The following is a 25,548-nucleotide window of genomic DNA, read 5'->3' on the forward strand; positions in this document are numbered from 1 at the left end:
ACTTGTCCTTGTTTCAATCAGCCCCAATCTGTACCCCAACTGTACCCAATCTGTAACTTGTCCTTGTTGTTTCAGCCGACGCTGGGTGTGACTGTAAGCAACACGGCTCTCCTGTACGTTCTGCTGGGCCCTGTTGGACCCTACTTCCCCACTGGCCTCAAGCCCATCACACTCCTTCGCGGACCCCCAGTATGTTCGAGCCTGGCCCGGCAGCTGTGGAGAGTACAAGATGGGATCGTGAGTCTCTTCTTTAGTGTCATACATAATGTCTTTGGGTTAGAATTTTTGTCGAGCAACCCATGCATTTCGTAAAATGTGACTGGCAGAGTCGGATGGTCAGGCTCGCTGACTTGGTTGACACATGCCACCATAATCCACTTGCGCAGATCAATGCTTATGATGTCAATCACTGGATCGTCTGATTAGCTGGAGTATTGCTGAGTGCGGCTTAAAATAGCATACATACAAAGATAAGTATCAGTGCACAATTCCAACTTGAGGATGTGACATATGAAACAGTAGAGATTGTGCTCAGGTGAATTTTGCAGCTTGCGTTGTGTAAGTGTGATATCCCCAGCAGTATAAGAGATTTGTTTTATTTAGAGTTGTGTATACAGGTAATGTCTTTACTACAAGGGGTGGTGGGATAGTCCAGTGGTTTAAGTGTTGGCATCAAGCTGAGGATCAGGGTCCAGTTCCTGGTATAGCTGGACCGCCTCCGTGGTGTGGTGGTTAGAGCGTCCGCCCGGAGAGCGGAAGGTCGCGGGTTCAATCACCGACCGCATCAAAAAGACTCGTACCAAAAGACGCTAAAATATGGTACTTGTTGGTCCCTGCCTGGCGCTCGGCATTAATGGGTACAACAAGGACTGGTCGGCTCGGAGTCAGTATAATGTGTCCGAGTGGGGTATTCATGTTTCACTGCGACATGGTATCTCAGTGGGCTAGCACTATAAAACCAGCTTCAGTCTGGGCTCGTACAAGCAGCCGCACATACACATACACACGCATGCACGTCGTCATATGAGCGAAATATTCTCAAGCACAACGTTAAACCCAATTTCACTTCACCTCACCTCCTGATATAGCTTAAGTGTGAAGTCACGATGATGGAATATTGCTTAAAGTTGTGTAATAACCTACTCACTCACTGGAGCACAAAGACCATTTCTTCTATGACATTGGTATATTTCAGGAACTACGGTCCAACCATTGCCATCCAGGACAAGGCACTGAAGGAGAACAACGCCCAGCAGGTGCTCTGGCTGTTTGGACCTGACCACCAACTGACAGAGGTTGGCACCATGAATCTCTTCATGTACTGGATCAACGAGAAGGGAGGTGAGCTGTCAGCAGCTGCATCGCGTAGTTTTGTCAGGATGTGCGAGTTTGAATCTCAGATTTGTAGCTTACAAGACCCTTGTTTTCTTAATTTGTCTTCATGCCTGGCGCGGCATGTACCTATACACAGGGCAGTGTGGGAGCAGTGTAATGGTCTACATGGTCTAGGTGATCGCTTTCAGGGGTTTAATGTGGAATTTTGTGTTCAACAGAGGATGAGCTGATCACTGCTCCCTTGGACGGCCTCATCCTGCCGGCCGCCACTGGCATGAGTCTCCTGGATCTGGCCAGAGAGTGGGTGAGTGAGGGGATGGGTGGGGGATGGACGGGTGATTGACAGGATAAGTGGGTGACTGATGGCTGAGTGAGTGGTTGAGTCAGGGAATTGATGAGGGTGATTGAGGGGATGGAAGGTGAGTGAGGGATGGATAGGTGGGTGAGTGAGGGATGGATGACAGTGGGTGAGGGAGGGATGGATAGGTGGGTGAGTGGGTGAGTGAGGAGTGAAGTGGATGGATAGGTGGGTGAGTGAGTGAGTGAGGGGATTACCACTGTGTGAGTGACAGGATAAGTGGGTGAGTGGACAGGATAAGTGTGTGGCTGGGTGGGTGAGTGAGAGGATTACCACTAAGTGAGTGACAGGATAAGTGTGTGAGTGGTGGGTGAGTGAGGGGATTACCACTAAGTGAGTGACAGGATAAGTGTGTGACTGGGTGTGTGAGTGAGCGAGGGGATTACCACTAAGTGAGTGACAGGATAAGTGTGTGGCTGGGTGGGTGAGTGAGTGAGGGGATTACCACTAAGTGAGTGACAGGATAATTTTGTGAGTGGTGGGCGAGTGAGTTAGGGGATTACCACTAAGTGAGTGACAGGGTAAGTGTGTGAGTGGTGGCTGGGTAGGTGAGTGAGGGGATTACCACTGTGTGAGTGACAGGATAAGTGTGTGAGTGGTGGGTGGGTGAGTGAGTGATGGGATTACCAGTAAGTGAGTGACAGGATAAGTGTGTGGCTGGGTGGATGAGTGAGTGAGTGAGGGGATTACCACTACGTGAGTGACAGGATAATTGTGTGAGTGGTGGGTGAGTGAGTGAGGGGATTACCACTAAGTGAGTGACAGGATAATTGTGTGAGTGGTGGGTGAGTGAGTGAGGGGATTACCACTAAGTGAGTGACAGGGTAAGTGTGTGAGTGGTGGCTAGGTAGGTGAGTGAGGGGATGAGCACTAAGTGAGTGACAGGATAAGTGTGTGAGTGATGGGTGGGTGAGTGAGTGATGGGATTACCACTAAGTGAGTGACAGGATAAGTGTGTGGCTGGGTGAGTGAGTGAGGGGATTACCGCTAAGTGAGTGACAGGATAAGAGTGTGGCTGGGTGAGTGAGTGAGTGAGTGAGGGGATTACCGCTAAGTGAGTGACAGGATAAGAGTGTGCCTGGTGGCTGGGTGAGTGAGTGAGTGAGGGGATTACCACTAAGTGAGTGACAGGATAAGAGTGTGACTGGTGGCTTGGTGGGTGAGTCAGGACGGGTGGGTGAGTCAGGACGGTTGGAAAGTGATATGACAGGTGTTGTGGCTGAATGATGGGTGGTGGTCGCTGTCTCCATGTAAGTAGGCTGAAATCTGCCATTTGTATTTCTCAGATGTTGCTGCTATTCATTAATAACATCAGACATTAAAGTTAACATAATCATTTGGAAAGTGAAGTGAAAGTGGGGATTACACTTTGTTCAATCTGTTCAAGGACAAAATGTTGCCTGAAGCAAGAGAAGCTTCTGACCCTACATACACCCGCTTGTATTGGTACTTTGGACGTTCCTTAGTTATGAATTTCATGAGATTATTTAACAAACGCCGAACTAGTATGTGAATCTGTTAAGTACCAGTATATGAGTTGGGTAGTTTTAACATGAAGACAAGATGATTTCCTACAGGGACCTGTCCATCTGATGACAAGCCACATTCTCTTGCAGGGAGAGTTCAAGGTGACAGAGGATAGATACAACATGAAGCAGTTGCTGAAGGCCCTCCAAGAAGGAAGGGTAAGTTGAGTGAGTGAGTGAGTCAGTCAGAGAGAGAGGGGGAGGTTGGGAGAGCTAGTTAGTGAGCATGATCAACAGCTGGATCATATCATTTGTCCAGGGAGTATGAAGCCATCACCAACAAACAAGTCAATCTTACAGAAGCCATCACCAACAAAAGTTCGTACTATGATTATTACATCATACAATATATAAGTTAACAACTCTACAGATTCTTTTAATCATATACAAACATACAGAGTTTTTGGCACTAACTTAAGGCATGATTCCAATGTCCATCATATCTTAAGCATTATGGTTACATTATCCTGTTTTAATATAGGTATATTAGCTATCAAACTCTAAAAAGAGTTTTTGCTATTATATATTTGGACAACAGTCTATGTTTATATCATATATAAGTATATTAGCTAACAAAACTCTAAAGGAAATACTAGGTTTATATCATATAAGTATTCTAGCTAACAAACTCTAAAACTCTACAGGGTTTTGCTATTATATAATTAGCTTAAGTTCATCATATGACACTTAAGTTTAATCATATCTTAAGCTCAGTACTATGTTTTTTATATCTTAACATAAAAAGTATATTAGTTAACAAACTCTAAGAGGTAGTTTTTCTCAGCTTTGTTTTTAATGGACAACAATCCAAGGAAAGAGCGACACCCCTGTTTTGTAATATAGATCTCAGGTAAGGGGGATACCCTTTGTTTTAATGGACAACAGTCCAAGGAAAGCAGGACACCCCTGTTTTGTAATATAGATCTCAGGTAAGGGGGATACCCTTTGTTTTAATGGACAACAGTCCAAGGAAAGCACGACACCCCTGTTTTGTAATATAGATCTCAGGTAAAGGGGATACCCTTTGTTTTAATGGACAACAGTCCAAGGAAAGCAGGTCATCCCTGTTTTGTAAGTTACTTTTGTCTGGGGAAAGCAGGACTGTTGTAAGATGAATCTCAGGAAAGGCAGTCATAAGATACTGTATATGACCGTCTATAAGACGACCCCATGGATAAGACGACCCCCAAACTTGACCCTTAAAATCAGTGTCAAAATGGTATGTTTCGTGCATAAGTCAATCCCCCGCGATGGGGTCCTAATCGCGGCAAACACAGACCACAGACAACTGGCAGTTACCAATAATTATAACTTTGGTCCACATTATTCAAAGAATTCACAGTCATATATATTGTGTCTACTCACGGATCGAAACGAAGTGTAGTTGACAGAAAATGCATAATATATTTTGCTTCTCTAAATATCATTTTATTGTAGCAAAAACTGGCTTGCTTATTTTACCCCATTCAACAATCACTTAACTGATTACCACCTCGTTTTCCATTGACTGCTAGTTTACAGTAACATCGGTAAAATGTGTGAATTTAAATGGCTTCCGTGTTTTACCCCATTCCATGTAATGCGCATTAAACTTCTGCTTACCACGTTCATGCGAGATAACCCAGTATACACCTTAATCTTAATTATATATATTTTATATAAAACTGTAACTAAAATTACACAATGCTAGGATATATTTCTTTGGGTTAAATAATAGTATTCTGTATTATATTTTACTGATGACTCGTCCAGAATTGATCCCGCTATATTATTATTGTGCATGTTTGAACTTGTTAAGCGGAAACGTGTGCACAGCTGATTGCTATTTCCGGCTCAGATACACACGTAATCTTAATCCCTGCAAATAATACAATGCCCAGTAAAACAACTTATAACTTAAAAGGTAAATAATCTTGTCTAGTGATGTTTAATTGCAAATTTGGCGTCTCTACTGACAAAGTTGTCTTCTGTTGTTTGTTCACGCTGGCGATTACAGATTTTTTCTTACCCTGGAAAATAGTTTGATCGAACTCCATGGATAAGATGTTGCTTTTTTTGGTCCTCTTACCCTGGAAAAAAGTTTGGTTAAAGCGTAACCCATGGATACCTGGGTTCGACCCCACATGGGTACAGACTGAAGCTTTTCTGGTCCTCAAATATTGCTAAAAGCGGCGTATAGGCAGTCAGTCATATACGGTAGGTCCAAGGAATGCTAACTGTAAGATCAGTCTTAGAAGATTAGGCCATTCTCATTAGTCTGAGGAAAGCATGATTGTCTTGAAAGGTGATGAGAGGGTCAAGATAGGTACGGAGACAAGTGATATGTGATTATAACAGTGTTTACCTGTGACAGGTGAAGGAGATATTCGGTGCAGGCACGGCAAGCACAGTGTGCCCAGTGGATAAGATCCTGTACAACAACCAGGTGCTGGAGATCCCGACCATGAAGGAGGCTAAACTCACCAACAGGTTCATGTCCGTACTCACCGATATCCAGGTAAGAGATCCCTAGGACCAGAGAATAATTCTTCGCAAATATAATTTTTTCCATGGTCAATAGTCAAATCCTGAACCCACCTTTGAAGATTTGTGTGTAGATCATTCACAAAGAAAATGAGTCTTAAGATAAGTTTTCAGTTGTTTCCACACCTGCCATCTTTCAAACAATTTACCTGAAAATATTGCATTTGAAAATATTTACTGCAAGTATACCCAAATGCAACACATAAAAGTATGTATTTCTTCAGACATATGATTATTTATTTCCTTAGACATACATTGTAAATAACAACTATTGTAACTGCAGCATATGATGCATTATTACTGCTACAAGAAATAGTTTTAGTTGAGTCTGGTGACTGAAATCATCGGCACCCATCAATACAGTTGGGATAGGATAGCATCAACCAAGTCTGTGAACCCGACCACCTGATCTAGTCTCTCACAGTCCCTGAACCATGTTATTTTCCCTACTGCCTTGCCCTCCCTGCAGTGCTAAAGCTAGTCTGTCTCACAGTCCCTGAACCACATTATTTTCCCTACTGCCTAGCCCTCCCTGCAGTGCTAAAGCTAGTCTGTCTCACAGTCCCTGAACCATGTTATTTTCCCTACTGCCTTGCCCTCCCTGCAGTGCTAAACCTAGTCTGTCTCACAGTCCCTGAACCATGTTATTTTCCCTACTGCCTTGCCCTCCCTGCAGTGCTAAAGCTAGTCTGTCTCACAGTCCCTGAACCATGTTATTTTCCCTACTGCCTAGCCCTCCCTGCAGTGCTAAAGCTAGTCTGTCTCACAGTCCCTGAACCATGTTATTTTCCCTACTGCCTTGCCCTCCCTGCAGTGCTAAAGCTAGTCTGTCTCACAGTCCCTGAACCACATTATTTTCCCTACTGCCTTGCCCTCCCTGCAATGCTTGAGCCCTAAATGAAGCATGTCTAGATTTCCCCAACTCACTGGGGTTCCTTTTCCATTTAAATGGGTTTATTTGGGACACCCTGGGACTAAACGTTAGTCTACACCTGATCCTGTTAGTCCCCTCTTATGACAAGCTTGTAGCTGAAGACCAATTCCAACCTTGTTGCTCAAGGGCTGCTCAGTCAGTTGCTTCTTGAGACCAGTAATTGGGTGCTGTAGACATATTCAGCCACAGGCACCTACTGCATATGAGATGAAGATGTTATTTCAACTATATTTCCTTGTCATTGATGACTAATGCATCAGAATTTTGTTGATTTTAAATTTCTGTTCAGTGAATTCATGTTTTGTATTTTAGTGAAAATCGATTATTTGATTCAAATGGTTAGGGACCGTTCATAATTTATGGCTAGGGGGGGTGATGATGATTTTTATGGAGAAGCTTGTACAATGTGAATGACCCCCAAAAAATATATTTATGTACAAAATAAGTGACCCCCACCTGCATGTCATGTACAAAAATCAATGACAAACACACACACACACACACACACACACACACACACACACACACACCCCCAATTTCTAAGCATAGTTTTAAGCATATTTTTATGTACAAAATTGATGACCCCCTAATGCGAAAATTAACAAAATTGCCAGAACGGTGCCCCACAAAATCATCATCATCATCATCATCACAATTGATGTTATGATATTGTCCCTTACAGTGAATTTCTTTTTCTAGATTGATGTTAGATTCAAGATTAAGGTCAGCAATTGATAAGGATTGTATCTGTTTCAGTTGGGCCGCAAACCTCATGAGTGGATGCTGGATGTGGATGATGTTGAGGAAGATGAGAAAATGGGAATGAAGGCCTGAGTTGTCTCCCTTTTCACTTTGCAAATCGGAGTGATCTCCCCTCTGTACACAGTCTCTTGATATTGTCACTGTTAGAGACACTGTTATACATAGAGAACAAATGCCACTAGTTGACAATTGTCTCAGTTTTGGTCAACACTGAATGTCTTAATTTCAATATTCATGAAGGTTCTTGCACTCAAAAATGGAACCCATTCCTTCATATATGTATAGATGTTCAAATTTTAATATATTTTAAGTATACATTTCATGCCTGTGTTGGCTGATAATACCGTTATTGATCAAATGGTTGACATGTGTCATCAGGGATGACCTCAAATGTCTCGGTTGAACGAATCTCAAATATGTGATCCATCTATTTAGCATTGGATATTGGTGTAAGTATACAAGGTGGGGTGCTATTTAGGTCAATTACGGTAATCAAATGTTGTTTAGAGACAATTTAATGTGCTCCTTGCAGAGTACAAACTCTACATTGACCGGAAATATTGATCTTTTATATTTTTATGTGTGTTTTACTTGATAGAATCTCTACGCGTTTCATGACTGAGGGTGATACTCCGTGTAATATTTGTACAAAATGGAACAGGTGTGTATATAGTTGGGATTGATTTTATTTTGTTTCCATAGCAACTATTTTGCGTCTGTATTTTTGGTTGCCAGAGACTATTTTGACTTGTTTTTGTTTCCATAGCAGCTGTGGTTTCTTTTATTGATGAGTGTTATTATTTAGTTTTGATGTGGTGCACTTTGGACCAAGGGTATTGCGGGGCCATCTTGATGCAAGTATGATGCAGAAAGGGACTCAAGATCGACGAATGAGGCCATGGCCTTAGATTTTCGAAGTTCTCTTAGCACTAAGATAGTCGTAAGTTAATGTCAATTTATGGCACTTACGACTATCTTAACGGTAAGATAGCTTCAAAATCTAGGCCTGTGAATCTTCAAGTGGTGTGAATCCCCAATCACTCAGCAGTGTTGTAACATGTCACAGTGGTTACAGGCTGGGACATCTTTTCTGCAGCATCTGTTGGAGGTGAGGGATTGATGCCGTGACAATATGAACCGTAACATCTGTTCTATGCCATAGGGTGATGTTACGTTGTAATACAGTCATTACCTGTAACATCTGTTCTATGCCATAGGGTGATGTTAGGTTGTAATACAGTCATTACCTGTAACATCTGTTCTATACCATAGGGTGATGTTACGTTGTAATACAGTCATTACCTGTAACATCTGTTCTATACCATAGGGTGATGTTAGGTTGTAATACAGTCATTACCTGTAACATCTGTTCTATGCCATAGGGTGATGTTAGGTTGTAATACAGTCATTACCTGTAACATCTGTTCTATGCCATAGGAGTGATGTTAAGTGATGTTGGGTTGTAATACAGTCATTACCTGTAACATCTGTTCTATGCCATAGGGTGATGTTAGGTTGTAATATAAAGTCATTACCTGTAACATCTGTTCTATGCCATAGGGTGATGTTAGGTTGTAATAAAGTCATTACCTGTAACATCTGTTCTATGCCATAGGGTGATGTTAGGTTGATGTTACGTAACATGTAATACAGTCATTACCTGTAACATCTGTTCTATACCATAGGGTGATGTTAGGTTGTAATACAGTCATTACCTGTAACATCTGTTCTATGCCATAGGGTGATGTTAGGTTGTAATACAGTCATTACCTGTAACATCTGTTCTATGCCATAGGGTGATGTTAGGTTGTAATAAAGTCATTACCTGTAACATCTGTTCTATGCCATAGGGTGATGTTACGTTGTAATAAAGTCATTACCTGTAACATCTGTTCTATGCCATAGGGTGATGTTATGTTGGAACACTGCCATTACCTGTAACATCCGTTGTGGGTAATGTTACACTGCCATGTCATCTGTTACACTGTAACACTCCCATGACCTGTAACATCTGTACTTGATGGCTGTAACTGCATCCCGGCTTCATCACGTGCTCCCCACAGTAACATACAGACATCTGTCTCTCGTCACGTTGTTTTATTTTGTTTTAAACCGAGTGCCATTGAAGATTATCATATCAATATATTGGTTGCTGAATCTCCGTTGTTGTTGACATTACCTTAGTTCCAGTTATCCCGTTAGGTTGCCATAACGATGTACGCGTTCTTAGTATTCTATGCATGTATTCAGTTTCAATATTCGGTTCTCATATCACGAGCATATTCCGTTGTCCATGACAGACTCTAGACATGTTTTTGAATGACCAACCAACAACCACTGGCTGTTAATCTGACCTAGGTCCCGATCCACTAAACGTTTGTAGCACTAGGACATTCGTAAGCTTAGGGATCGTTCATAATATATGGCTAGGGGGTGATGATGATTTTTATTGAGAAGCATGTACAATGTGAGTGACTCACCTGAAATTTATGTACAAAGTAAGTCACACACCACCCCTGCATGTCATGTACAAAATCAATGACCACCCTTCCCTGTTCCCAAATTTTTTTAATATTCTTTTGTACAAAATTGCTGCCCCCCCTAGTTAATGTGCACATATTTGATAACCCCCCTACATCCCCAGAACAAAATGGGTGACCCCCCTTAAAATCATCATCCCAACACACACACACATGCGCACGCACGCACGCACGCACGCACTACACACACACAAATAATAATAATAATAATGAACAGTCCCTTATGGTAAACTAAAGAGTTATGACCAGTTGTAACTTTACGAAGACTTTTGGGAATCGGGACCCAGACCATCACAGCCAGTGTGCATGGATGGCCTGCCATGCATTGACTGATCTTCCAATGTATTGCCTATACTGCTCACCAGAAATAAGGGAACAACATACTTCACAAATCCTGTTTATAGAAGGTCATCTTATCCAAATTAACATATCTGAATTATTAATAAGCATGACCTCCGTGAAGGATAATTCTTGTTGACTGTTCCCTGATTAGATGAAGAAGTTTTAATGATTCTGATAATAATGGACCGATTCCACCCTCGATTACATTTAGATGTCAATGGATCAGTATCCAATCAAATTCTGTTCTCAGCTTCCTTGTGCATCCGAGACTGTAAAATTGATGAAGTGCCAGAAGGCAGACTCTGACATCCTTCCATCCAGATCCTGGGAAATGTTCCCTTATTTTTGGTGGTCAGTATATATGTGTATCCCTCCTGTTGTTTTGTACTTTCAGCCCTGAGACCTAAAACACTTAGGACAGTTGCCTAGATGTAAATGACAGAGATTAGTCTTTGAGCCCTTCCACAGGATGTGGTTTTTATGTCAACAAATCAAAATGTTACTTAATTAGTCTAGTCATAATATGGATGTTTTTTTGCCATTTGTGTTGTCTGAAAAATTCAGCGACATCTTCAGCCAAATGTAACACCTTTGAGATTATAGATTCGTGAAAGGTGCAGGTGGCCTTGATGTCTAAGGTGCCGCAGTTTACTGAGAGTTGCTTCCCTTGGGCCAGCAGAGACCTGGGCACTGTTTCACAAAGCTATTCGCAGTGCTAGGACTGTCGTAACCCCTATACTGTAACATAGATTTACGACAGTCGTAGCGCTACAATAGCTTTGGGAAACGGGACCCTGTTGTCGTGGCTTCAGATCCCGGTTGGCTCCCATTGTTTCTAGGTTTGTTAGCAAATGGTAAATGTTTAGGACCTGCATAACTCCAAATCTTCTCCCACATCTGCCTGACATGAGCTGGTGTAACTGGAATACTGTCCAAAGCACACATGTAATCAGCTAGCGTTGACTTGCTTCTTCCTGTTTCACATGGTTGTCGATCACAGTATAAACACATACAACAGGACAATATTATTGTCAGACAATTTCTGGTACCTTCTGTCACTGTATCCTAATTTTAATATTAATATGACTTAATGTGTTATTTGCCAAAAGAGATATATACTAAGAGAAAAAAATAAAGGAACAGGAAAATTCAAGCGTTCCTTTAATATTTTCCAGTTTTCATCACAACTTCGAATAACGCTGTGGAAGGAAATCTGAGAATAAATAAAGGAACACTGCCATGATGTGGTGTTCCCTTATTTTTTTTTCTCAGTATATTTTTTAATGCAGTTACGGTACTGAACAAAATGTGATATATACAACTTGAATGAACCTGTCTGATATCTGCTGTGAAAATTCAGTATTAGTTACCATGGTGATGGAAGAGTGTGTGATTTTAACTATTATAATGTTGCTTTGTGGCTTTTTTCAAATCAGCTGATCAATATATTGCAGTGTATGTTCTGGTACTTAGCTATCGAGAATGAAATATTTGAAGAGTTACTTCCCTAGATAACATGTGGCCATCGCTTTGTTCTTCATAATTCTATCTCAGGTTATTCTGTTCTTTGTTTGTTATATCCCAGCTTATTAGTATTAGTATAAGTATTGTTTTAAGCCATATGAATGATTACAACATTTTTATATATATCATATTTTTTCTCTGATGATTATCTGGTCAGAGATGCCAATAACTGGAGCTTACTGTTAACAAGTGCATCTTGCTGGTAACAAAGGCATATTGCTGGTAACAAAGGCATATTTTTGGTAACAAAGGCATATTTCTGGTAACAAAGGCATATTGCTGGTAACAAAGGCATATTTCTGGTAACAAAGGAATATTGCTGGTAACAAAGGCATATTTCTGGTAACAAAGGCATATTTCTGGTATCAAAGGCATATTTCTGGTAACAAGTGCATCTTGCTGATAACAAAGGCATATTTCTGGTAACAAAGGCATATATCTGGTAACAAAGGCATATCGCTGGTAGCAAAAGCCTATCTCTGGTAACAAAATCGTATCACTGGTAACAAAAGCATATCACTGGTAACAAATACATATTGCTGGTAACAACAGCATATCTCTGGTAACTAAGGAATAAAGCTTTTAACAAAAGCATATCTCTGGTAACAAAGGCATATCGCTGGTAACAAAATCATATCGCTGGTAACAAAGGCATATCTCCTGTAACAAAAACATATCTCTGTAACTAAGATATATGACTGGCATTCATATAGGACAGTCCAATATCAGTTACAATAAACAGTTTCTAACATGGATTGATAGCAAATGTAACACCTCAGTACTGAGGTATTAGTCTCTTCCTGGAGGAAATACCTACCCGTATACAGTTTACATTTTGGTTTCAGAAAAAATCTGAAAATAGATATAATTATGAGTAATTAATTGTCAGGATGTTCTTACACATGGATGACAAAGATATTATCAAAATCAGTGTGGTACTGTAAACATCAAACCAGCAAGAATTTACTGTCTAATGTATGAATATATATGCTGCATTTAATATTATGTCTCTTTTGACAATTTTAACTTCAATTTGTTCAGAATACAAACAAGAAAAAAAACCGACATTGGACAAAAATACTGACCTTGACATATGACTATGTAACCATGGTAACAGTTTTTGTTCTCTATAGCAACAACTGATGAATCTCGCAGTATTTTTTCGGAGTGTTTCCTTTTTCCTCCATATTGTATTATCAGACTTTTCCTTTTTCACAGGCAGCTTTTGAGCACTTCATTATTTTGCACTTATGGTGTATGAATGTAATTGTACAGAATGTGAGATATTGTGGTCCTAGTCCGTGACAGTTCCGGAACGGAATATAAGTACTTGGAATATACATATATATATAAAAGTTAATATGTTGTTAGGACTGGGAACAAACGTAGAAGAAATGTTTGACATACTCAAATGTTTAAGAATACCAGATTTTTCATATGACAGTGACTGATTAACTGAGTGAAATGAATTATTTGGACATAAGGAAGAGAGTCTTTTATGGATGTCAACTTCTTTATTATGAGGAACACGATGTTTCAGAGTATATCCTTACTACTTCATCAGATGACATCCATAAAAGACCCTCTTCCTCATGTGTATCACTTCTTTATGCCATTTAAAGAAATGATTTTAACGTTCTTTAATTTCTCTTGAGTATTATGTACTTATTCCAGATTCCTGCTGGACCACATTTGTCCTCTTCATCCAATTTCAAAACTCATTTTGATCAAAAACTGCAGCATGAAAATGGGAACAAAAGGATGTGATAGATGTGGACAAAAGGATGTGATATGACATCAGTTTTCTTTTTCAACCGTTTCTCACTCGTTTCCAGTCCCTGCAACACTTGTTTCTTATTGTTACCATAGCAACCACGTTCCTGTAATTGTTCTCCACCGTAGGGGTCACATGGGTTCAAATCCCTAGTGGAACTAACTTTGGTCCAAGGAACTAATCTCATGAATAATGTACATGTGTATCTATGAAGATCTCTTTGATTTTATGCAGTATTTTGTTATAAAAATGTTTTGCTTACATTTTACACGTTTCAGCATATCATTTTTTATCTGCGAAGCTTCGAGCTAGCATGACATTTTTCTCTGCACGTAAAATCTTCATCGACCATCGAAACTAGACTGCTTTGGTCTTATATACAAAAACAATGTACGAAGAAATGCACGTTTTAATTTATGAACCATCCAACTCAAAATAATTAAATGTGAAAAAAGTATTAAAAAGTGAAAAGCAGTTATTCCCAAACAGAAGTTAGTAATCTGTTATGAAAACAAACTTAAATAGTGTTGCCATCAGCATGAAAAAAATATGAAAAGTATGCTAATTAAAACGTGTTGAAAATCCCGTCCACTACTTAATATTGAGGAAGTAAAAAATGTATTTAAAATTTGATATTTTAAATCATATATATTTATTCGAATATTTTGCTCCGGTGTCTGTAAACAAAGAAAGAAAATACAAGTTAAGAGGTCTGTTGTTATGTACTTGCACAAACAATTGTGGGCTGTGTGATAGCTGAATGGTTAGAATGTTCTGTATTTTGTTGTTTGGTAACTTCTGAAATTGGTACTGTGTGTGTGTGGCGTGTTCACTGTATTGATATTCCTAGAATATTTCCTAAGGTTTCATTAGACCTAACTCAAGTACTTTAACAATATTGAGTTTATACACTCTAAGGAATGGTTGGATTTGGGAGATGCTGATTGCTTGGGTAGTTTCTTGCCCTGTTTGAGATTACAGTGTCTTGTAGTGATATTTGAAATAAATGTGTAACCAAGTTTTGTGTTGTGTTTTTATGTTTTTCAACCTGTCATTGATACTTGCCATTCTGGTTGAATAAAGATCCTGAACCGTTTGCTTCAGAAGCTTTGTATTGGAAGTGGACTCCCATCTCTCATTAATGCCTCCGTGGTGGAGTGGTTAGAGCGTCCGCCCAGAGAGCGGAAGGTCGCGGGTTCGATCCCTGGGCGCGTCATACCAAAAGAAGTTAAAATATGGTACTTGTTGGTCCCTGTCTAACACTCGGCATTAATGGGTACAACAAGGACTGGTCGGCTTGGAGTCAGTATAATGTGTCTGAGTGGGGTATTCATGCTTCACTGCGGCATGGTATCTCAGTGGGCTAGCACTATAAAACCAGCTTCAGTCTGGGCTAGTACAAGCAGCCGCACATACACATACACACGCATGCACGTCGTCATGAGCGAAATATTCTCAAGCAGGAAGTAAAACCCAATTCCACCACCACCACCACCACAATTACACTCAGGGATCAGTGTATGCCCTTTCAGTCACAAGCTGTAATGAGAAAGCCCGTTCAGTGTTCCGACAAGGATCTGAAACATCTTTCAACAGTTTAAGATATGGATTTCATATGGACAATACAACGTGCAAAAATACATCACCAGCATTTGGGACGTCATTTGCAGGTGCCTCTGTTTTGGGGGGCTCAATTCACACATTCCAAAATTGGAAGGCTTGAAAACATCATCTTTCCAAGACGTTTCCAAGCTTGTAAATGTGGACTTTTTTTTTCCAGTGTTCGTCTTTAGAATAAACAAGGGCTGTTGGTACCACCCTCCTCGTGGAAACAATGTTTCCTCCAGGGGCGGATACAGCTATTTTAGAAAGGTGTGTGGTGTGTGTGTGTGAGAGAGAAAGTGCACACTATTGAGAACGGTGGATGGTGCACACTCCATTTTCACGAGAGTTTCAATGGTCATTCAATAAACGTTCAGGACAAAAGGTGGATGGCGGGGACGCACCCCTGCACCCCCTCTGAATCCCCCTCGTTGATACTGTGGCGTTCATCACTTCCACCCTCACTCAGTCAGAACCTATGTGGATATTTCGACCTACCCTTTTATACCCTGCGTTCTTTCTAATGCCTGCGGGGGGGCGGTGGGGTAGCCTAGTGGTTAAAGCGTCCGCTCGTCACGTCGAAGACCCGGGTTCGATTCCCCACATGGGTACAATGTGTGAAGCCCATTTCTAGTGTCCCCCTGCCGTGATGTTGCTGGAGTATTGCTAAAAGCGGCGTAAAATCAAACTCACTCACTCACCCCAATGTCTGATGGAACGCTTGAACTGATTGAAGCGCGGAAGTATGTACGAGTTGTCTCCCTTAGACCCTGTTCTCGCAACCCGACTTGGGTAATACGAGAATGAGTGTTGTGCGCAGTTTTCGACCTGAAACGAGGCGGCCTGTAGTCTAGATCATCTTGTCTGGAGCACACGAACCAGAGATTGATGTAGTGTAGAACAATTCACACAGCAGGGCACGTTGGCGCGCCAAGTCACCAAACATGACTACCCGTTGACACGGAAGGAAAGCTTGGTTCTTCGACTACCGCTCAATCTCTGAAACTATACGTAATAGTGGCATTATGGAACAAACAAATATCTTTCACTGGGCGTCTAGATGACTGCACACATACACAAAGGTTCGACAAAGTCAGTTCTTCATACCCGACTCAATATTATGTAGAAAGGATTCTGTTTCTTTTCAGAATGGGAATATCATGGCGTGATAAAAAGTGTGGCCCAAGCCATTTTTCGAAAAAAGTGTACGGATTTTTGTTGAAAATGGCGCAAACTGTGAAGAAAATGAACCCAAATGTTTGAGAAACACTCTCGCTAGCCATGATATATTTGATTTGTTGTTTAGCTATTCTGCGTTAATATGTGTCATTTGGTCTCAGTTAAAATAGCTTAAATACTGAACTTACGATGACACTGCTTAGCCGTACTGAGCCTTTGTTTTCTCCAAAATTTGTTGCCATTTTCGCAAGGTTGGTTGGTTGTTTAACGCCGAACTCAGCAGTATTCAAGGTATATGGCGGCGGTCTGTAAATAATCAAGTCTTGACCAGCCATTCCAGTGATCAACATCATGAGCATCGACCTACACAAGTGGGATACGATGACATGTATCAACCAAGTCAGCGAGTCTGAACACCCGATCCCGTTAGTCGCCTCCTTTGACAAGCATGAGTTACTGAAGATCCGGTTTACCCAGATCTTACCGAGTTTATTGCGTTTGATGAAATAGTTTCCGAAATTATTTTGGATATTTGGTCGGCCGATCGGAGTTTTATGTGACACTGTTCATAAAATGGTTGATCTTGTATTCAGTTACCTTCGTGTTCATGTGTTGGGACTTCGTTGTTGATATTTTAGACACGCGAAGTGAATTGTAAGTCTTTTCGAGACCTTGAGTCGGACTGGTTTACACTACCCTTGATGGAAGTCCACGACAGTTTGACTGTCTCACATGCATGACCAATTGTGTTATTCCGTACAAAGCGAATCATTCCATTCGTGACCCACACGTGTTATTCCGGGACAAACCGAATCATTCCATTCGTGACCCACCCGTGTTATTCCGGAACAAGCTGAATCATTCCATTCGTGACCCACCCGTGTTATTCCGGAACAAGCTGAATCATTCCATTCGTGACCCACTCGTGTTATTCCCCCAAAAGCTGAATCATTCCATTCGTGACCCACTCGTGTTATTCCGGGACAAGCTGAATCATTCCATTCGTGACCCGTGTTATTCCGGGACAAACCGAATCTAACCCACCCGTGTTATTCCGGGACAAGCTGAATCATTCCATTCGTGATCCACTCGTGTTTTTCCGGGACAAACCGAATCATTCCATTCGTGACCCACCCGTGTTATTCCGGGACAAACCGAATAATTCGTTACCAGTTCGTGTCATTCCGAGATAAGCCGTGATACATTCGTGATCACCTTGTGGTGATATCTTATTTTTAGATGTAAGGCATGTGAACTATTACAAAGACATGCCTAAAGAATTCTTTGACTAAAATACTTGAAGTCACACGTGCATTCCAAGTGAATTGTCGGACCACATAACTTTCACCGATAACAGACGTGTCAGCTTGCAGGTTACGGAAAGAGGCGAGTGGTGGCGAATAACTTTCTCGGAACGTTTTCCGATACGCTATTGAACTAAGATTGCGGCATGCCGAAAGTGCGTGAGTTAGGTTTGACGCCAGTTGGAACATTATTCCAGTTATATACCTTCTAGCCTTCGCCCCCTCATCAAGATAACGGGGCGGCGGGGTAGTCTAGTCTAGCGCTTGTCACGCTGAAGACCCGGGTTCGAATCCCCACATGGGTCCAATGTGTGAAGCCCATTCCTGGTGTCCCCAGCCGTGATATTGCATTATATTGCCCAGAGCGACTTAAAACCAAACTCACTCACTCATATTTAGATGGGTGAACTTAGGTGACAAAGTAAACAATATTGATGGAATGATGTTTTTTAGTAAGTGGAAATTTTCTGCTTGGTAAGAAAGAAGATGTGATATTGCTGGAATATTGCTAAAAGCGGCGAAAAACCATACTCACTCACTCATTAAGATAACGCTCCGTTATGTAACTGATATACTGTTCACATTGCACAAAATTCACTCTGTCATCTAAGCCTAATGAGAGTTTCATTTACTCCCACGCGTTACTGTGATAACTGCTCGTGTCGAGCTGACATCATCGTTGTCTAAAAAAGCCACCGACATTTCCCGTTTAATCTCAGGCAAGTTTTTGCCGTGAAACAGTAGCAGAGATGTTTAACTAGGATCACGGCGGAACAAATGAACTTCACATTGGTTACAAAAACACCCGTATCTCAGCAGATATCTGACAACGATGACGTTTTTAATCACATAATTTCTCCACTTGTTTCGAAGTCTGGTTTGTTCTTGCGATCTAATCACGTGTATTGGTGCCAAGCTGATTGACTTGAGACGAGTAGATGCGTCGAGTTTAGGTCCAATTACACGACCAGAAGACAAGGATATGTTTATAAACGTATCGTATATTTTCAGGCGCCTTTGAAACTCGTTGACCCTATTAAACGCATGTTAATAGTCTTGCGATTTAGTTGCGGAGATAACTCCGCTCGGACCTTGAAGAAATTACTTGTCTTGTCGACCGAACATTAGCCTTTTATTCTTTGTGTAATACATACAGTTGGAAGCAGATAGGGAATTCCAATTAGCGACTGCAAACCACTGCGGTTTTCATCTGGTTCCTCGTTGAATTGGAGTGTGTGAGTGAGTATTGTTTTATGCAGCTTTTAGCAATATTCCAGCGGCGAGGGACACCAGAAATGGCGTTCACACATTGTACCCATGTGGGGAGTCGAACCCGGACAGGGGCGTAGCTACCATTATTAAAAAAAAAGGCTCGGGCTTACACATGATTTTTGCTAAAAAAAATAAAATTTCTAATTCTTGACAAAAATACCTCAAATGCTATCTAAATATAAAGCTTTGCAACCTATCGGGCGTACACTTAATAATTGGCTTGCTACGCGCCAGCCGGGTCTTCGGCATGACGAGCGAACGCTTTAGCCACTAGGATACCCCACCGCCCCTAGTTGAATTGGAGAATAACACAGACAGACAGATAATTTATTAACGTCTCACTGAATGTACATCATAAAAAATAGACAAAATAACAAATGATCAGTAAAAGCACATGCACCATTCCTTATGGAATTATGAGAGACTAAATCTAAAATATATACAAGCTACTAAAAGTCATAGAAAAACGTTTGTGCTAAAAAGAAAAATTAAAAAATGTATGTCTATACACAATTTAACTGCTATACAGCAACCATCGCCTTATGGATAGAATAAGGAATAAGGTTTTGGCAACCCTACTAACAACTTCATAATTTGACATTAAAACAAAATTTCTGTTCTTCGGTAAGATTGAAAAATTCAACATAGATAGTACAAATATTGGTAAACAATTCCGATCGCAGGTCATCGTACATCGAACACTGCAGTAAAACATGCACTTCATCTTCAATACAGTTATCATTGCACAACGGACAGGTGCGTTCTTCCATAGGTGGGGCGGTGGGGTAGCCTAGTGGTTAAAGCGTTGGCTCGTCACGCCGAAGACCCGGGTTCGATTCTCCACATGGGCACAATGTCTCTGAATATATATAATTTTGATTGTAACAAATAAACCCATTTAAATTGAAAAGGAGCCCCAGGGAGACCAGAGATTCAGAACCTGGAGAAATCTAGACTTGCTTCATTTAAGGCTTTAGCATTGCAGGGAGGGCTAAGCAGTAGGGAAAATAATATGGTTCTGGGACTGTGAGAAAGACTAATTTCTGGTGTCCCCCGCCGTGATATTGCTGGAATATTGCTAAAAGCGGCGTAAAACTAAACTCAGGCAGGCAGTCTTCCACAGGTAATTTTTCATAACGCCCCGTTTCAAGTCTCATTGGAGCAACCCCACATCTAAATTTGGCAAAAGCGCTTCTATAACATCTTGGTATAAGAATATCAACATATTTTTCAGTAAAATAACCAGTTTTAAAACGTTTACATGTACGTAATTTACCCGCGGTATTGGGTACATCTTCAGACCACGATTCACACCAAGCTTTGCAGAGTACATTTCTAACATAAGATCAACAGTTGAACAAGGTAAAGATACATTTACATTACAATACAGTTCCATACCATTCTGGGTAAAAAAAGAGCGTACACAGGTTGTGATTAGGAATTGTGGGTTCGTGCTCTGTCCCTTAATTGTAATAAACTACGCTTACTACGAACCCAAAGGGACCACCAATTTTAGTTCGTTTTAACCGTAGTTCGACCCAGTTCGTTGTATCAGTAAGGTCTCGACGGGGACACCAGAAATAGGCTTCACATATTGTGCCCTTGTGGTGAATCGAACTCGGGTCTTCGGCGTGAGGTGGAATTGGGTTTAACGTCGTGCTTGAGAATATTTCGCTCATATGACGACGTGCATGCGTGTGTATGTGTACGTGCGGCTGCTTGTACTAGCCCAGACTTAAGCTGGTTTTATAGTGCTAGCCCACTGAGATACCATGCCGCAGTGAAGCATGAATACCCCACTCAGACACATTATACTGACTCCGAGCCGACCAGTCCTTGTTGTACCAATTAATGCCGAGCGCCAGGCAGGGACCAACAAGTACCATATTTTAACGTTTTTGGTATGACGCGGTCGGTAATCGAACCCGCGACCTTCCGCACTCCGGGCGGACGCTCTAACCACTACACCACGGAGGCGGTCCTTCGGCGTGAGGAGCGAACGCTTTAACCACTAGGCTACCCCACCGCCCCTCATACACACACAGTAAACAGCATACTAGTTAAGTATACGTACAGAGGCGCGTCAGCATTAAACCGAAAATACTTTCTATACAAAAGAAGCTGTTTTTGCAAACATTTAGCCTTTGGCAAAACAAGGGTAAAGTTTACCCTGAATGTCGCTTTCATTGCTTCCGTCGCCTCTTCAGTCCTGTTAAAAGATAATAATTAAATATTGTTTATTTGGTTTTATGACAAAAACATAGATTTCTAAAGTTTAAAAAAATGATAAAACCCCTCACAGTGGGGTGAAGGTTTGGATTATTACATCCATTGAAAAAACCCATCGTACACATCTGAGCAAATTGCTAGGATTCACCTCCCAAACATTGAGACTAAAGCATGTGCTCGGTGCTATCCTCGGGCGAAGCTCGAATATGCGATTAATTCTTATTCTTATTAACTGTTTTGAATCCGAATTCAATAGGCTCTTTAATGGAGTGCAGAAATTTGACCTTTTTGTTTTTTGTGGCGTCTGACTTTAACAGTTAGATGCCATGGGCGCCTAGAGGCGGGATAGACTGTCTGGAAGGACGCATGTTCAACGTGAACAAATCTTGGTTGTGTTGTCAAGGATGGGCACTTGCTATTCAGACAAGCGATGAAAAATCACCTGGAGATTAACTGCAGAAAAAGGGGCATATTTCAAAAGGACTATCTCTTTCCCTGGGTGAGGTGAGGTGAAATTGGGTTTTACGTCGTGCTTGAGAATATTTCGCTCATATGACGACGTGCATGCGTGTATATGTGTATGTGCGGCTGCTTGTACTGAAGCTGGTTTTATAGTGCTAGCCCACTGAGATACCATGCCGCAGTGAAGCATGAATACCCCACTCAGACACATTATACTGACTCCGAGCCGACCAGATCTTGTTGTGCCCATTAATGCCAAGCACCAGGCAGGGACCAACAAGTATCATATTTTAACGTCTTGTGGTATGACGCGGTCGGGGATCAAACCCGCGACCTTCCGCTCTCCCGGCGGACGCTCTAACCACTACACCACGGAGGCGGTCCTTTCCCCTGGGGTTTATCGCAGCCTGACCTGGGTAGGGAGGGTGTGTGAAACCCATGTATGTAGCCCCAGTTTCAGATATATTAAGGTGCGTCAAATTATTCGTAGGAGGACCGCCAGGTTTTATAGTCTTGGCATTTTAGTGACAGCATCGCTTTCGATTTGACCAAATGAGTGAGTGAGTTGGGTTTTACGCCGCTTTTAGCAATATTCCAGCAATATCATGGCTGGGGACACCAGAAATTAGTCTGTCTCACAGTCCCAGAACCATATTATTTTCCTTACTGCTTAGCCCTCCCTGCAATGCTAAAGCCTTAAATGAAGCAAGTCTAGATTTCTCCAGGTTCTGAATCTCTGGTCTCCCTGGGGCTCCTTTTCAATTTAAATGGGTTTATTTGTTTCAAGCAAATTAGATATATTCAGAGACTAAGAGTGAGTCTAACCAGAAATTAGCTTCACATATTTACGGGAATCGAACCCGGGCCTTCGGCATGACGGGCGAACGCATTAACCACTAGGCTACCCCATCGCCCAAGTTGACCTAGAGGTCATGCATATTGACTGAGGTTGACAAACAAAGGATCACAATCAAGGCTAGTCAGCTATTTGAACCCATGATCATCGTATCCTGGTATACTAAAGGGCGGTAAGCTGTATATTAGAGCGTGGAACACCTGGCTTGAAACAAATCTCCCTATCAGACCTAGCCAGTACCGTATCACGCCGCCCTATTCAATATTCTAGCAACGTCACACGGAGGATACCAGATATGGGCTTCACACAATGTACACGTACCCATGTGTGGAATCGAACCCTGGTTTTGGCATGACGAGCGAACGCTCCAAACACTAGGCCAACCCGCCGTTCTCTCCCTGTCAGACTGGTTTGTATTGAAGTCAGGTGTTTTATATTTAGGCTTCATATTGAAGTAAGGTTGTCAAGTTTGTATTGAAGTATAATGTATAATGAAGTATAATTTCTTTAAAATGAAGTGAATCATATTGATACCTGCAAGTATTAAAGTGGTAAGGTGTACTATATTGAAGTTAGGTGTGTCGACCCCTCTTGAATTAATGTGTATCATATTGAGACCTATTAATGTATGAAGTATCATTAGTCCCTGTCATAGTGGCATCATTGAGACCCACAGACAGTGCCAACATGTTCGAATTTCTATCATTTATCTCAGTCAAGATCTATCTGCTTGTTTAAATTTGTGTGTGTGTTCATTATTTAAGATATGCATACAGTTATACAAAATGTTCAAATTTGACATTTTGTGAAAAAGTTGTTTAAATTTCAATGTATTTAAACTTAAAATTCAAAATGGCGCGCAGATGTGTGTATGTAGGGATAGGCAAGAATGCGGATACGGCAAGAATATTTATTATATTGTTTATGAAACATAATGATGTTTAATTTACCGGGTTATGGGAGCGTATTCATGCCACATTCTCAAAAATGTCATCTACATAAGAGATACTTTCACCTACGTAGAAGGTTCTTCCATCTACGTAAATGATATTATAATCGTGCACATCTTTATTCGTTGTTGTTGGTTGTTGCTGTTTTACGCCGCACTCAGCAATATTCCAGCTATATGGCGGCGGTCTGTAAATAACCGAGTCTTGACCAGACTATCCAGTGATCAACATCATGAGCATCGATCTACGATGGGATACGATGACATGTGTCAACCAAGTCAGCTAGCCTGACCACCCGATCCCGTTACTCGCCTCTACGACAGGCATGTGTTACTGAAGATCAATTCTAACCCGGAAATCACGAGTGATATTTTTATTCAAACAGTGGAACCGAACCCTCTTTGGCAATAGTTTACACAAATATTTATATTTTGGAATGAAAGTTACTAAATTTTTGGAAAAAACCAGTCAGTCACTCACACGGCGCAAAAGATTTTAAAAACTTTTGAAATGCTCCCTAATGGTGATTTCAAGACGTTCGGGGTGATTTCAATTGGTAAATGTAAAACTAACAAAGAAAGTACTTCAACGGGTTCATGGTAACACTGTCTCGGTTGATGATAGGGCGAGACTTGAGGTACGCCCCACACTGGGTCTATTATCTCCCCTCAGTACGGCGTGTGGACGCCCCTGAAGCCTCCCTGAAATGTAAATTACAGAGGAACAGTAGGAAAAAATGGAAAGTTAGCCCTGTACATTTTTGCTGTAATAGTCACAGCATGCCCCTCATTAGCGGCAGTGTTACATAACTGAAGGGCCATCATCTGACGCTGTGTGGAGACGTCTCGCCGTGGCTCGGCCGACATTCCGGGTGGACTTCACAGGGATCAGTTGGGTGGAATTAGCTGGACTTGGAACAGGGGTCGGGTTGGCGTGGGGATATTCCGGGATGGCACGGCGGGGTAGGAGGACTGGAAGGAGGGTGTCGGGTTGGAGGGTGTGGCACCTATGGACAGAGTTGAGTGTGGAGGTATGGGTCTGGGGTGGATGAATTTGGGGCAGAGAGGATGTCATGGCAGGAGTAGATGGACTATGGAGGAGGGGTCAGGTGGATGGGTGTGTGGAGTTTCAGAGAGATGTCAGGGCAGGGGTAGGACGGACTATTTGTAAGGAGGGTCGGGTGGATGGGTGTGAGGAGATTCAGAGAAGATGGCACAGCAGGGGGTAGGACGGACTGTGAAGGAGGGGGTCGGGTGGATGGGTGTGAGGCGCTTCAGAGATGGCACAGCAGGGTAGGGTGGACTGTTAAGGAGGGGTCGGGTGGATGGGTGTGAGGAGCTTCAGAGAGGTGGCACCTCAGGACAGGGTTGGACTGTGAAGGAGGGGTCAGGTGGATGGGTGTGGGAAGCTTCAGAGAGATGGCACCTCAGGGGTAGGGTGGACTGTGAAGGAGGGGTCGCGTGGATGGGTGTGAGGAGCTTCAGAGATGGCAGGGCAGGATAGGGTGGACTGTGAAGGAGGGGGTCGGTGGATGGGTGTGAGAAGCTTCAGAGAGATGGCAGGGCAGGTTAGGGGTAGGAAGTCAGGTGGATTGTGAGGAGCTTCAGAGAGAGACAGCAGGAGTGAAGAGGGAGTCGGGTGGATGGGTGTGAGGAGCTTCAGAGAGAGATGGTACGTCAGGGTAGGGTGGACTTGTGAAGGAGGTGGTCAGGTGGATGGGTGTGAGAAGCTTCAGAGAGATGCAGGGCAGGGGTAGGGTGGACTGTGAAGGAGGGGGGTCGGGTGGATGGGTGTGAGGAGCTTCAGAGAGATGGCACGTCGGGGTAGGGTGGACTGTGAAGGAAAGGAGGGTCAGGTGGATGGGTGTGAGAAGCTTCAGAGATGTCAGGGTAGGGGCAGGGTGGACTGTGAAAAGGAGGGGGTCAGGTGGATGGGTGTGGTGAGCTTCAGAGAGATGGCACAGCGGGGTAGGGTGGACTGTGATGGAGGGGTCAGGTGGATGGGTGTGAGAAGCTTCAGAGAGATGGCAGGGGGTAGGGTGGACTGTGAAGAGGAGGAGGCGGTGGATGGGCGTGG

At 42.2% G+C, this 25,548-nt stretch overlaps 1 protein-coding gene across 1 annotated transcript in view; it reads left to right on the forward strand.

The window, feature by feature from the left end:
- LOC124275701 (branched-chain-amino-acid aminotransferase, cytosolic-like) overlaps positions 1-14,636 on the forward strand; it is a 67,457-nt gene extending 52,821 nt beyond the window's left edge. The window contains 8 exon segments of the mRNA XM_046711336.1: positions 76-177; positions 179-237; positions 1,196-1,341; positions 1,554-1,639; positions 3,310-3,378; positions 5,573-5,716; positions 7,433-8,952; positions 9,135-14,636. Coding sequence (XP_046567292.1) covers positions 76-177; positions 179-237; positions 1,196-1,341; positions 1,554-1,639; positions 3,310-3,378; positions 5,573-5,716; positions 7,433-7,510 — 684 coding nt within the window. The 3' untranslated portion in view covers positions 7,511-8,952; positions 9,135-14,636.
- Positions 14,637-25,548: the final 10,912 nt, after the last annotated feature.

This window comes from Haliotis rubra, unplaced genomic scaffold (genome assembly GCF_003918875.1).
Source record: "Haliotis rubra isolate DU_JTF1 unplaced genomic scaffold, ASM391887v1 Scf201, whole genome shotgun sequence".
In the NCBI taxonomy this organism is placed as follows: Eukaryota; Metazoa; Mollusca; class Gastropoda; order Lepetellida; family Haliotidae; genus Haliotis; species Haliotis rubra.